The 14,256-nt window shown below is 39.3% G+C and overlaps 1 protein-coding gene across 1 annotated transcript in view; it reads left to right on the top strand.

Moving 5' to 3' along the window:
• Nucleotides 1-14,256, top strand: part of CUBN (cubilin) — a 331,095-nt gene that overhangs the window by 281,982 nt on the left and 34,857 nt on the right. The window contains 1 exon segment of the mRNA XM_017869190.1: nt 1,563-1,780. Coding sequence (XP_017724679.1) covers nt 1,563-1,780 — 218 coding nt within the window.

The raw sequence follows: 14,256 nt of genomic DNA, 5'->3' as shown, positions 1-14,256 counted from the left end.
ATATTATATATTTTCAAAATTATTCCGTATTGTGAGTTATTTGTTAGAGCTGCTGCCAAAATAAATTGAAAATGCAGGCTGGGCATGGTGTCCTATGCCTGTAATCCCAGCCCAGGGAGGCTGAGGCAGGTGGGTCACCTGAGGTCAGGAGTTCCAGACCAGCTTGGCCAACATGGCAGAAACCTCATCTCTACTAAAATATATATATATAATAATAAAAAAAAAAAGCCAGGCATGGTGGTGGACACCTGTAATCCCAGCTACTCGGAAGGCTGAGGCAAGACAATCACTTGAACCAGGGAGGCGGAGGTTGCAGTGAGCCGAGATCACACCACTGCACTCCAGCCTGGGCAACAGAGTGAGACTCTGTCTCAAAAAAAAAAAAAAGAAAAGCAGAAGAACCTACAAAATTAGGACAGGATATCAAATATTGTTTGTTTAAACAAGTTTTAAAATAAGCTATAAAAACCCACCATAAAACTTGAAAGTAAAACCATGTAGGAAGCCTTGCTTTTTCAGAAACTCTGGAAATCATTATTTAACATGACAAAGAATAAGGCCCAAATTAAACACAGTATAAGACAGAGAAAAGTTTAGGGATGCATCTGTCAGAATAGGTCATGCATATGGTAACAAACAACTCCACGGCACAGCAGCTTAACTCAACAAGTTTATTTCTCGTTCGAATGAGCATGTTCAGTGTGGGCTGGCATGGAAGCTCTAATCATGGTCATCCAACAACCCAGGCTGATGGAAGCTTCATTTTTACATTTGCTTCCATGATCGTCACCGCAGTGGGAAGGCAATGTGGCAAAGCAAGTAGTCATTTGTAAAACTTCTTCCATAGAGTAATATGTATCCCTTCTGCTTACATTTCTGTGGTCAAAGAAACTCCCAGCAGCCATGTCAAACCTCAAAGTGTGCGCCTAGGGCAATTCTACCTGTGCTGGGGAGGCAGAGAGCTGGGACCATGTGCAGACGTGTCACTGACCACCACAGAGGTCTTAAATGTGAATTTCCTGTTCTTCACCTGACCTTAATAGAAACTTCATTTTAGAAGAGGAAAATGAGACTGTGAGAAGGAGAGTGGAGCTATGATTCTAAAACCAGCATATCTTCTGTTACATTAGCATGCTTCCCATAAGTTCTACTTCATCTCATAAAATAACAAGGGAAGAGTAAACACGGTATTTTTAATGAGACCTAAAAAACTAAAGTATTGCTGGGATAATAAATATCTGTTCAACTCATCAAAATTTGATCTCAGATGGACTTTAATATGCCCTAGACTGTGAATTCCTTGAAAGGTAAGATTGTATCTTACTCACCTTGACATCCCCAGCTGCTATCACAGTTTTTGGTATATGTAATTACTAAAAACAAATTTGGCTAAACTTTTGAACTGATCAGTAAAGTACTGTTTGATTTCTAATATTTCCTGTCAAGTGAGTCTTGAATGCTCTACTGGTAGATTTTTCCTTGTCATTTTTTGCAACAGCTAAAGCTACAATTTAATAGAAGTCCGGATGGAAACATCAGTATTAACAAGGTACATTTCACAGGTTCAGTGATTTTGATGTGGTTCCCTCCACCTCCTGCTCCCATGACTACCTGGCAATTTACGATGGTGCCAATACCAGCGATCCCCTTCTTGGCAAATTCTGTGGTTCCAAGCGCCCACCAAATGTGAAAAGCAGGAATAATAGTATGCTCCTGGTGTTCAATACCGATTCATTTCAGACAGCAAGAGGCTGGAAGATATCTTTCCGGCAGACATTGGGTAAGAATTCTGGACTTGTAAATCCAGTTTTCAGAACTGTTAGCTTTCTGCTTTATTTAATTTTTTCCCCAACTGACTATGGTTGCTTTTCCTTGAAGCTTAGAAGAATATGCCATGTAAGGGCTTGGTTTTAAAAATTATGTATGACATATTTTAATGTTGTAAAAAAATCACTCAACAAATGTACCCAGCACTTTGGGAGACCGAGGCGGGTGGATCACCGGAGGTCAGGAGTTCAAGACCAACCTGGTTAATGTGGTGAAACCCCATCTTTACAAAAACACAAAAATTAGCTGGGCATGGTGGTGTGTGCCTATAATCCCAGCTACTTGGGAGGCTGAGGTGTGAGAATTGCTTGAACCCAGGAGATGGATGTTGCAGTGAGCCAAAATCACACCATTGCACTCTAGCCTGGGTGACAGAATGAGACTCTGTCTCAAAAATCAAAACAAACAAGCAAACAAAAATTCACTTCGGTAGCACAGTGGAGGAAGGCTAGAAGAACCTACAACATGGGAAGGAAGAAACTTATGATAGAAATCTGGATGGGAAGTGTCAAAGCCTTGGATCAACCCAGAGGGGAAAGAGATAAAGGGAAGGGCAGAAATCTGAGAGATGGAAGGCAGAATATATTGGAAGCGCAGTGTTTGGACTCTGATGATATTTTAATGAGGACGTGAATTGAGGATGACTTTCTATAGGTAATTTGTTGGATGGTGGTGCCTTAGGAGACTAAGATTTAAGGGAGAAATGTTATATGTAATTTGGGGTATTTTAGGTTGGAAGACCTGTCTAAATGGAGCTGTCTAGTTGGAAGCTGATGCTTGAGAAAGAATTTGGACTGGAGAGGGTGATATAGGGGAGCAGGTAAAGTTAGGTGAGAGGATAAACTGAAAATATGCCCCAGGTTACTCCCACTGCATGTGAGAAATAAATTATCCACATCAAACACTGCCTGTGAGAAATAATCACCCAGATCCAATTAACTTAGAACTTTGAATAATTTAAAATAAAAGGTAGTTAATCAATTACCTGTTTGGCTATTCTAACAGCATCAGTGACACAGTCTAAGATCATTAATATTCGACTCTGGAAAGTGTTTTGATCCTTTTTCCGTTTGAATATAGTTGTGATTAATGTTCTAAAAATGCACAGCTCTCCAAACAAATCTCACACTCTGTGAAGACTCAGAAAAATCCAGGAAGTTTTCTGTAATAATAACCCTGATTCACTTTTCAAACTTTCTCTTTCTCCCATAGTGTGGATAAACTTTGTTTCTCTGATGCAAAACAGGGTTTACCTTCAACTTCTTGGTATTGGGCATGTGAATTTTTTCATGCATTATTTGAGGAAAGCAATTAGACATTGTGTTTTGAAGGCTTCCCGGTAAACCACACACCTCAAGACAAATTGTGTCAGAAAATCCCTTTGCCACCTCCCCTACTTAGCTGTTTCAACAGTAACTTGAAAGCAAGTCTCATGGGCAATCAGAGAGTGTTGCCCTAATAGAATCGTGTAAGTGAAGTAGCATACAAAAGACAGAAGGCTTTTTGAAAGAAAAATTAATTTTCCTTTGGAGATTTTTTTTTTTTTTTGCACAAAAAAAGGATATATTCTTGCCTTTAGCACAGACTTTGGACCAAATATCATATCTCTGCATTTGCTTTGCTACCTTTCAAGTTGTTTTTCTTTTTCCTAATATATTCTCACAAGAAAATGGTAATTGTTGTGTTAACACTCTCCTCGCTGCTGTTATCTGCATGAAGCTTCTCAAGTGAGCCAGGGTTCCCTAGCCTCATTAAATTACTATGTCTTTCCAAGCCACAAAGAAGACATTTTTAGACCTATTGTGATTTAACAGAAGGAAAAGTCTTACAGTGTCAGAAGCATTGTCTGTGCATGAGTCATTGAACAATTACAGTCACTTACTGTTTTCCTCTGGCCACAGTTAGAGAAAAGGTTTAAGTGGAGAATGTAGAAACGGAATTCCTTGCCAGCATCATGTTACTCCTGTATTTCATGAAGATGACTTTTACCTCTTTTTCATCTGCATAAATGCCATCAGCCACTTGGAAATACTTAAAAAGTCATTGTAACTACTCTTCAATGGTAATATTTAACTGCAAACCTAAGTATTATAATTTTGCATTGCAGTGGTCTTACAAAGCTTTCAAGACCACACTGACAAGTTTATTGATCATTCTGCATAACTTTTAAATTTTGTTTCATTTTGGTTTTTGTTGTTTGTAGTGAGGAGAGGGGGAAGGAACAATAAGAATTGCTTTGATTGTAAGGTTTATAGAGTCTTTTAGTTATAGCTCTGGATGAAAACAAACTTGGCTAATAGGATGCCCCTTTTACCTCCAACTCATTTATGTAAAACAACCCTGTCTTTCCCCTAAAGAGAGGAAAGTAACTTTGTGGGCCAGATAGTGGATTTTCATTTACAAGACTGTTTGTTCAGCCTGGAAAACAATATCTTCACTTAGTAAATAATTGATGTGGAGAGGAGACCATTTTAGTCTATGACATTTCTGTTTTGATCTTAACTAAAACACTAAGTAGGGTTTTGCAGATTTGCTATTTAGATTATATACTTGGCAATGTTTTATGTACATCTGCTTCAATTTTTCAGGAGTCAATGAAAAGACTGGCTTATATAATTATGTGACTATTAGGTTAATTTCGTCTTGTGCATTTGTTATATTTGTATTGCTAGTGAGTCATAGCAAATTTGGGGGAACTATCCCTAGTTGCTAATTACTAAACTTGTAGTGAAATTGGGTCTCCCTTTTCCTCGGAACTTCTGCTGCTGGAGGCCCATGTGCGTGGGATGTGAGGTAAGGAGAAAGCACATTTGGAAAGCAGGAGCTGATCTCTAACTGCAATGGACATGTGCCTGCTTGTTTCCCCCATGTGCTCCAATGCTATATGAATAATTGATCCTGAATGGCTGGCAACCAGCAAAATGATTACACTGGGCTGCAGCAATCTGTGAAACTGAAATAATCTGCAAATCGGACCATTTTTCTTAACCGAGTTCGTAGTTTGCATCAGATTGTCAATGGGTTCTATACTCCTATAAAGTTTAAAAAGCTGTTGGTGCTATGGATTTGGCTAAGTGGGCATGGCCTGTAGGCAGAACGGATGCTTTTAAGCACCTTCTGTTCTGTTAACTTTTGCTGGTTTAGTTACTGCCCCTTCCTTTACCAGTAGGGTGGCTCCAGCCTTGACTCTGCTTATGTGTGTCCTGCACAAAGCACTTCACACTTGCAAATGTGTTTTTAACCATCAGAGTCTCCAGTTCTTCTTCCTGAGGGGTCTCATACCAGAGAGTTGCTTGGTCTATTCACAATATGCACGTCACACTACACACCAAACTTCTACACATAGGGTTAGATCAGGGGCTTTCAGTAAACTTATTTACTGTGCAGTACCATCATTGTTTCATTTTTTTTCTAAAATGATATATTCTATAACACTTCAGCAAAACTTCAGTGTAAAAAATGGAACTTGGCTCTATTAGTTGGGAGGTCTGCAGGCATTTCAATTAGTGAGTTACCAAGGAGAGACTGAGGGGTGTCCCCTGCAAGACAGCAGGGGGACAGCACAGGAAGACAGATGGGGAAGACACAGCCTCAGGGACAAGCGGTGGCAGTGCCTGTGTGTCTGGAGTTGGTTCCTTCCTTCAAGAATGAAGCTGCAGACCTTCGTGGTGAGTGTTACAGCTCTTAAAGATGGCATGGACCCAAAGAGTGAGTGGTAGCAGCGTTTATTGTAAAGAGCGAAAGAACACAGCTTCCACAGTGTGGAAGGGGACCTGAGTGGGTTGCCACTGCTGGCTGGGGTGGCCAGCTTTTATTCCCTTGTTGCCCCCTCCCATGTTCCATTTTTGTCCTATCAGAGTGCCCTTTTTTCAATCCTCCCTGCGATTGGCTACTTTTAGGATCCTGCTGATTGGTGCATTTTACAGAGCACTGATTGGTGCATTTTACAATCCTCTTGCTGGCTACAGAGTACTGATTGGTATGTTTTTACAGAGTGCTGATTGGTGCATTTTACAATCCTCTTGTAAGACAGAGAAGTTCTCTGAGTCCCCACTTGACCCTGGAAGTTCAGCTGGCTTCACCTCTCACCTGGACTCAAAGCTCCCAGCCAGCCCCTGTTGCCCAGATCACACATGCTGATGACAAGGGCCACTGTCTGCCTTCCTCCACCTGGGGTATTTGTCACATGGAGAATGAGTCAGGTTGCATTAAGGTCAGACTCAGAGACCTTTGCTAAGAGACCAAGGCAAAAATACCCAAGCACATATGTAATAAGGACAGAATGAATTACAGTCCAACAAATGTAGAAATATGGTGAGGCAGTCTGGGCGTGGTGGCTCATGCCTGTAATGCTGGCACTTTGGGCAGATCACTTGAGGTCAGGAGTTCAAGACTAGCCTGGCCAAAATGGTGGAACTCTGTCTGTACTAAAAATACAAAAAATTAGCTGGGCATGGTGGTGCATGTTTGTAAACTGAGCTATTTGGGAGGCTGAGGCAGGAGAATTGCTTGAACTGGGGAGGCAGAGGTTGCAGTGACCCAGGATCACACTATTGCACTCTAGCCTGGACAACAAGAGCAAAACTCCATCTCAAAAAAAAAAAAAAAAAAAAAAAAAGCTGGGCATAGTGGTTCACACCTGTAATCCCAGCACCTTGGGAGGCCGAGGTGGGTGAATTACCTGAGGTAAGGAGTTCGAGGCCAGCCTGACCAACATGGAGAAACCCCGGCTCTATAAAAATACAGAATTAGTCAGGCGTGGTGGCACATGCCTGTAATCCCAGCTACTCAGGAGGCTGAGGCAGGATAATCGCTTGAACCCGGGAGGTGGAGGTTGTGGTGAGCTGAGATTGTGCCCAGCTTGGGCAACAAGAGCAAAAAACTCTGTCTAAAAAAAAAAAAAAGAAATATGTCTGGATGGAAAGAGCTGATTGATGCATGGTATCATTGCCTGCTGATACGGCTTTAGGAAAGCCCTATAATGTTTTGGAACTCAATTTTTATCTACCAAAAAACTGATCAATTTGAAATATTACAACTGTTTATCTTTTAAGAATGTGATGGGGATAAAGCAGATAATTTCTGGAAAGCACCTTAGCTGTCAGAGTGAAAGACTCCATGTATTAGAAAGTAATATTGACGTCGCAAATTTTCAAGCCCCCCCCACCCTATTTCCAAGGTTGGGGGATGGCTGAGGGTGGGGTGGGCAGGGATCAACATTCTCAACAGGCCCACATCATGCTACAATGATTTCTTGTTTTTTTCCTACCCACTTTGCACTGACACCTAACCGTCAAATCCTGAAGTACATTTTATAATCTAAATCTGAAATCAAAAGCTACATTCTGATTAAATCCTCAGGCCTTGCAGAGGCCTGGTGCACAATTGTTACTCCATCAATATTGTCCATATGAGTGATTTACAGAATAAATGGATAAATTATGCCTACTTCAAAATCATATTTTATAATGAGATATAATAATATACCATATAGAACACATTAGATTTTATCTAGATTCAGTTCATTCTCAAAATTCAATCCTGGTTTATATAACTGTTGGGTAAGCTGTACACAGAGAGGTAAATTGAATCACTTTCATCCTCAGAGAATTAGGAATCCCGGAGCACACTCAGTATTTAGGTCATCTGTGTTTGTCGCCTGTGGGTTTTTGCCTATTACCCTAACATCTGGAAAATGTCTCTCAAACACGGTAAAGGAAGACAATGGGAGTGGCAGGAGGAAGTTGAAGGAGATAAAAGAGAAGGAAGAAGAGAAGAAAGAAAGAAAGAAAGAAAGAGAGAGAGAGAGAGAGAGAGAGAGAGAAAGAAAGAAAAAGAAAGAAAGAAAGAAAGAAAGAAAGAAAGAAAGAAAGAAAGAAAGAAAGAAAGAAAGAAAGAAAGAAAGAGAAGGAAGGAAGGAAGGAAGGAAGGAAGGAAGGAAGGAAGGAAAGAGGCAGAGAAAGCTGAAGAGGGTCTAGGGCCACAAAGATGGAAAACATGGTCACAACAAATGGAAAAAAAATCTAACATGTCCAATTCAGACTTCTCCTTCTAGTATGAGCTTCCCAGTTTTGGTGTTAAATTTAAACTTTATGAGGCACATATACAATACAACAATACAAGAATAAACTTAAACATTCAATGGCATAAGAAATATATGTTTGTGTCTCTAGTTACCTCTTGGCAGCCTGATTGAAGTTGGCAGCTCACATTACTGTTAGAAGTATAAATGCAATAAGGAAGTTGAATTGTAACTTGAATAATTTGCTAAATCACTGATCAAATAACTCTCAGTTTAGCAATAATGAGGGTATTGCTCGAAAGCAACCAAGGAATGTCATTTTTCTGGTTTCCTAATGTCATTTGCTCCCTGTGATGAAGTCTGAGAATGAGATGAGCTGAAACTGTAAACCTGTTTAAAGAAAAACCCAACTAAGCTGATTTCCGTCCTTTTTCAGCCCTGTACCTTTTACTGGTGATTAGACTTCCCTTGGGGGATGATACTAAAGACAAGGTTATCTTCAGGTTATTCTTTGTGGGTTTTATGAGGAAAGGTTTTTTGCTGAGCTGAGAATGTGGGAACGGGATAAAGAAACCAACAAATGCTTGGTTCACCAAAGCTTTACAAAAGCAAGTAGACAGCAGTTAAATACCAAATCAGCCAGAAGAAAGGAATGGTTCTTAATAAATATATTTCAACACCGGCATCTGTGCCCCCACCGATGACTAGATTGCCTCTCCTGGTCTTGAAGGGTGGGGCTGTCCTTGTGAAAATAAAACCAGATGGTACTGTGGAGACCAAACTAAGTGATACAGTGGAGTTAATGGTAAATTATAGGATAACATTTTGAAAAACACTGAAGGGAACAGGTGCTGGGAAGAAGCACTTATTTTGTGTAATCTAAAACACAAGACGCAACCTAGTTTTGTCGCAGGTAACTGGTTATTTGGGGTTAAATTATTTGTACCCATAAATTCCCAATAATAATCATCATCCTTACTCAGATCAGCCTGGCTTTGATATAGTATTCCTAGGAACATAAAAACAAAATATATGCAGTCAGCAATAAAAATTTTAAAACATTCTTTTGTTATAAATAAATTAAGAAATATAATAGTGGGACCGTGTTCTTCTCTTCATTCTAATATGTGAAAAGTCTGTTGATGTTACTTGGTAGCTGTACATTTTGCTCGCTCACAAGTAAAGACTTGTCAGGAAATTCCAGGGCATCGTGAAAATAACTGCCTGTCCCTGAGTCTGTGCCCTACCAGAGGTAGCATGAGCTGCTTGACGTATATTACTTCATCTAATCCTCAGAACTATCTCATAAGACAGGAATTAGCCCATTTCGCAAAGGAAGAAAGAAGAATTTCAGAGATTAAGTAATTTGTCTGTGGTCAAAGGGTTTGTAAGAGGTAAAGCCAAGCTTTGAACTAGGTTTGACTGTCCCCAAAGTCATGATTTTCTTAATAAGCCTTCATTGCCTCTGTGGCAATTGATAAAAATACCCAGGGATGAATTTTTTTTTTTTTTTTTTTTTTGAGATGGAGTCTCACTCTGTAGCCCAGATTGGAGTGCAATGGCGCAATCTCGGCTCACTGCAACCTCCACCTCCCGGGTTCAAGTGATTCTCCTGCCTCAGCCTCCTGAGTAGTTGGGATTACAGGTGCATGCAACCACACCTGGCTGATTTTGTATTTTAGTAGAGACGGGGTTTCACCATGTCAGTCAGGCTGTCTTGAACTCCTGACCTCCTGATCCACCCGCCTTGANCTTCATTTCCTCTGGGGCAATTGAAAAAAATCCCCAGGGGTGTTTTTTTTTTTTTTTTTTTTTGAGATGGAGTCTCACTCTGTAGCCCAGATTGGAGTGCAATGGCGCAATCTCGGCTCACTGCAACCTCCACCTCCCGGGTTCAAGTGATTCTCCTGCCTCAGCCTCCTGAGTAGTTGGGATTACAGGTGCATGCAACCACACCTGGCTGATTTTTGTATTTTTAGTAGAGACGGGGTTTCACCATGTCAGTCAGGCTGGTCTTGAACTCCTGACCTCCTGATCCACCCGCCTTGACCTCCCAAAGTGCTGGGATTACAGGCGTGAGCCACTGTGCCCAGCCCCCAGGGAAGTTTTAACAGAAGTGTATGCAAAAGGGCACTGGAAGCACGTAAGAAGGGATCTATGGTACTTGGATGTTCAGTGTAAGAAAGGACACAGGATTGTTCGAGGATGCACCTCAGAGAATATGAGTCCTGAATTATGGTGCAGTGGGTAAGAGGGTGAACATGGAGCATCACATCCCAGATTCAAACTCGGTTTGTACATCTCAATGAGGTTGATCTTGGACAATTTACTTATCCACTCTGTGTCTTGTTTTTTTTTTTTTTTAATCTGTGAAAACAGTACACTAATAATAATGACCTTATAGGGTTCAGTGATTAAATTAGAAAATACTTGTCACTCATTTCACATGCAAGAATTTTTAGCTATAAATAGTATTATTTTGGAAGGATAAGAAGGCATTCATTGACCAGGCATGCTGGCTCATGCCTGTAATCCCAGCACTTGAGAGACCAAGGCGGGCTGATCACCTGAAGTCAGGAGTTTGAAGCCTGGCCAACATGGTAAAACGCCATCTCTACCAAAAAATACAAAAATTAGCTGGGCATGGTGGCACACACCTGTAGTCCCAGTTACTCGGACAGCTGAAGCAGGAGACTCACTTGAACCTGGGAGGCAGAGGTTGAAGTGAGTCAAGATCACACCACTGCACTCCAGCTTGGGTGACAGAGTGAAATTCTATCTCAAAACAAAAAAAAAAAAAGAAGCATTCATTGGGAAAATGGACAATCTATGGAGAAAAATAAACACATGTACAAAATTACAGGTGCATCCCATTTCAATGGATGCCAGCTAACCTGAACGTTGGTAATGCTTTGGGGCATAAGGCAGAGAACAAGAGGTGCTGAGACAGGAGAGATACGTAAAGACTAGACATGATGGGCCCTGTATCATGTGCAAGGAGGAGCCAGTAATTGTTTTGAGCTGGAGAGTGCTATGATCTAGTCAGATTTATTTTAGAAAGCACATCCTAGCACCTGTGGGGGTGATGTTTTGAAGCAGCATTCCAGGGAAAAAGGAAAGTATTGCAGTAGTTTAGGCATGGGATGATAAGAGCAGTGGTACCAGGAAAATAAAGGAGATTGAAAGGAGAAATCCTCAAAATATTGAATCAATAACACAGTGTTCCATTTGAGAGAAGCGGCTTGGGAAAAAGAAATAATAATGCTCCTAAGGTTTCTGAACAATATCTTGTGACACCACTCTTCAAATAGAAAATTACTAGGAGAGGACAGTGCTTTGCAGAATAAAATAATAAAAATTTTGGGTTTTATCTGCAGAATTTGGTACCTTTAGAATATCCAGCTAGTGTTCAGTAAGTAGTCAGATAAGAGAATTAGAAGCTCAGTAGAAACATCTTGGCTAGAGTTTTGCTCTTTTTTATTTTGAAGCCATGTAATGTGGCACATATATATTTATAATTATTATATCTTTCTGGTGGATTGACTCATACCATTATGTAACAACGTTTTAAATGCTTTTGCCTTAATTTCTACTTGTTCTGATTTAGTATAACTTCCAGTAGCTTTCTTGTGGTTCATATTTGCATGATATATTTTTAAGCCCTTTTATTTTCAACTTTTCTCTACCCTGAAGAATGTATTTGACTTTTGTTTGGCTATGTCTTTCTATTGGAGAATTTAATGTGTTTATATCTGATAAAATTACTAACATTATTAGTTTTAAATAGACCTTTGTATTATTTGTGTTTTGTTTGTCCCACCTCTTCTTATTTTCCTTTAACTATCTTTTCTTTTTAAAATTAATCACTTTTTTATTACTCCCCTTTTAAAATTATTATTTATACATCCTGTTACTCTTGTTTCAGTAGTTACCTTAGAGATTACAGTATTCAACCTTAATATGTTAGAATCTAATTTAAAATTGATACTTTTACCATGTTGTAATCAATAATCAATCCAAGGACCTTGGAACATTTTAAACCCATTTACCTACTTCCTGTCTTTTGTGCTATATATGCCAAGTATTTTAATTCTACATTCATAATAGGTACACAAAATATTTTTATTGTTTTACACAATTATTAATAATGTAAAATTACCATTGCTATTATTTTTCTTTTCTTCCTGAAATTCTATGCTTCCATATGGGATTAATGTATTTCTTTTGGAAGACCTCTCTTTTGTGTTTCTTTTATTGGAGATCTTCTGGTAAAAGTGTTCATTGTTTTGTTTTTTGAAAATGATTTGGTTTTCTTAAATTTTGTGGGACTCTTTCTCTGAATATAGAGTTCTAGTTTGCCATTTATTTTCATTCAGGACTTACAACGCTATTCCATCGTGCTCTGGCTTGTATTATTTTGATTAGGAAGTCATGGCTTTCTATAACTGGGACCCCCATCCCTCCCTGGTCATCTCATTGTAGGGTGCTGTTACTGTTGCTGTTGTTATTTAATTTTATTTTAGCCATTCGGTTAGGTGTGTATTGATATCTCGTGGCATTAATTTGCATTTCCCTAATGGCGAGTAATTTTCATGTGCTTTTTTGTCATCTATGTGTCTATTGCCTAGTGAAATATCTATTTATATCTTTTGCCCATTTTCTAATGGAATCGTTTATTTTTCTACCGTTAGATTTTGAGAGCTTTTTATCTATTCTCAAGCAGCGATCCTTTGTCAGTGTGTGGTTCGCAAATGTTAATTCCGAGTCTCTATTTTGCCTTTTAATTTTCTTGCATTATATTGGCCTTTCGCTGAACAGAAGTTTTCCATGTTGAAGTTCAGTTTTCGACTTTTCTTTTATAGATCATGTTTTGGTACCAAGTCTAAGAATTCTTTGCCTACCCCAAAGTCCCAGAGATTTTTCTGCTGTTTTTTTCTAAAAGTTATATGCTTTTACATTTTTCATTTGTGTCTGTGATCCATTTTGAGCTCCTTTTGGTTTAGATAGGAGATTTAGGTGGAAGTCAATGTTTTGCCTCTGGATGTCCAGTTTTTCTAGCACCATTGGTTGAAAAGGCTGTCCTTCCTTCATTGAATTGCACTGGCACATTTGAAAAAAATCAGTTAGGCATACTTGTATGGGTCGGTTTCTGGGTTCTCTGTTCTATTCCATTGATTATGTGCCTAACTCCTCACCCATATCACACTGTCTTGATTACTATAGCTACATGGTAAGCCTTACTATCAGGTGGAGTGACTCCTCCCACTTCATTTTTCCTTGTGAAGATTGTTTAAGCAATTTGAAGGCCTGTGCCTTTCCATATAAATTTTAAAATAAAGGCTGGGTGCAGTGTCTCATGCCTGTAATCCTGGAGCTTTGGGAGACCGAGGTAGGAGGATCCCTTGAAGCCAGGAGTTCAAGACTAGACCGGGCAATGTAGCATGATCCTGTCTTCACCAAATATAACAAAATTAGCCAGGCATTGTGGCACTTGCCTGTGATCCTAGCTAACTGGGAGGCTGAGGCAGGAAAATCCCTTGAGCCCAGGAGTTCAAAGTTGCAGTGAGCTGTGATCACACCACTGCACTCCAGCCTAGGTGACAGAGGAAGACTCTATCCTAAAAAACATAAATAAATAAAATAAAATAAGTTAAGCTTTTAGATGTTTGCAGAAAAACCTTGCTGAGATTTTTATAGGAACTGCATTAAATCTATGCGTCAATTTGGGGAAAATTGATGTCTTTACTTTGTTGAGTTTTCCAACCCATGAACATATATGTATCTAGACTTATTTAGGCCTTCTTTTATTTATTTCATTATTTGGTAATTTTCATCACATAATCTTGTATATACTTCATTAAGTATATACCTAAATATTTCATTTTTTTGGAATGATTATAAGTGGTATTGTTTTTTAATTTTGGTCTCCACATGTTAATGGTTAGTATATTAAAATTTGATAGATTTTTTGTTTGTTTGTTTTACATGGAATGTTAGAAATTCATTTATTATGACTTATTAAGCACCAGCTTAATGCTGCAGAAAACTTCAAATCACCCTTGATAACCCACTTTCTTGTATCCCACCCAAATTACTGATCAAGGGTTTTTCAAGTAAAGACATGCTCTTCTCTCTTCTGTATAAAACTTTACGAAGTAAAGGCAAAAGATTGTGTACATCTCGCTGGAAAATGTTGCCCAGGGCTCTGGAGACGGTGGCTGCCTGGGTTCCCTTCACTGTCCAGGTCCTGAAAGACTCTTGTTCATGAACTGTCTCTTCACAAAGCAAGTCCACCACTTGCTAGGTTTATCATTCTGAGGGTCGAAAACTTTCTCACAAAGTCTCAGTCCAGTCTCTTGCCTTAGCTGTTGTAAATAGGCTCTCATCACTTCATCTTCCTGTTTGTT

Source organism: Rhinopithecus bieti, unplaced genomic scaffold (genome assembly GCF_001698545.2).
Source record: "Rhinopithecus bieti isolate Rb0 unplaced genomic scaffold, ASM169854v2 scaffold_3043, whole genome shotgun sequence".
Classification (NCBI taxonomy): Eukaryota; Metazoa; Chordata; class Mammalia; order Primates; family Cercopithecidae; genus Rhinopithecus; species Rhinopithecus bieti.
Note: the sequence above shows the minus strand (reverse complement) of the source record. Positions and strands in the feature narration are given on the sequence as shown.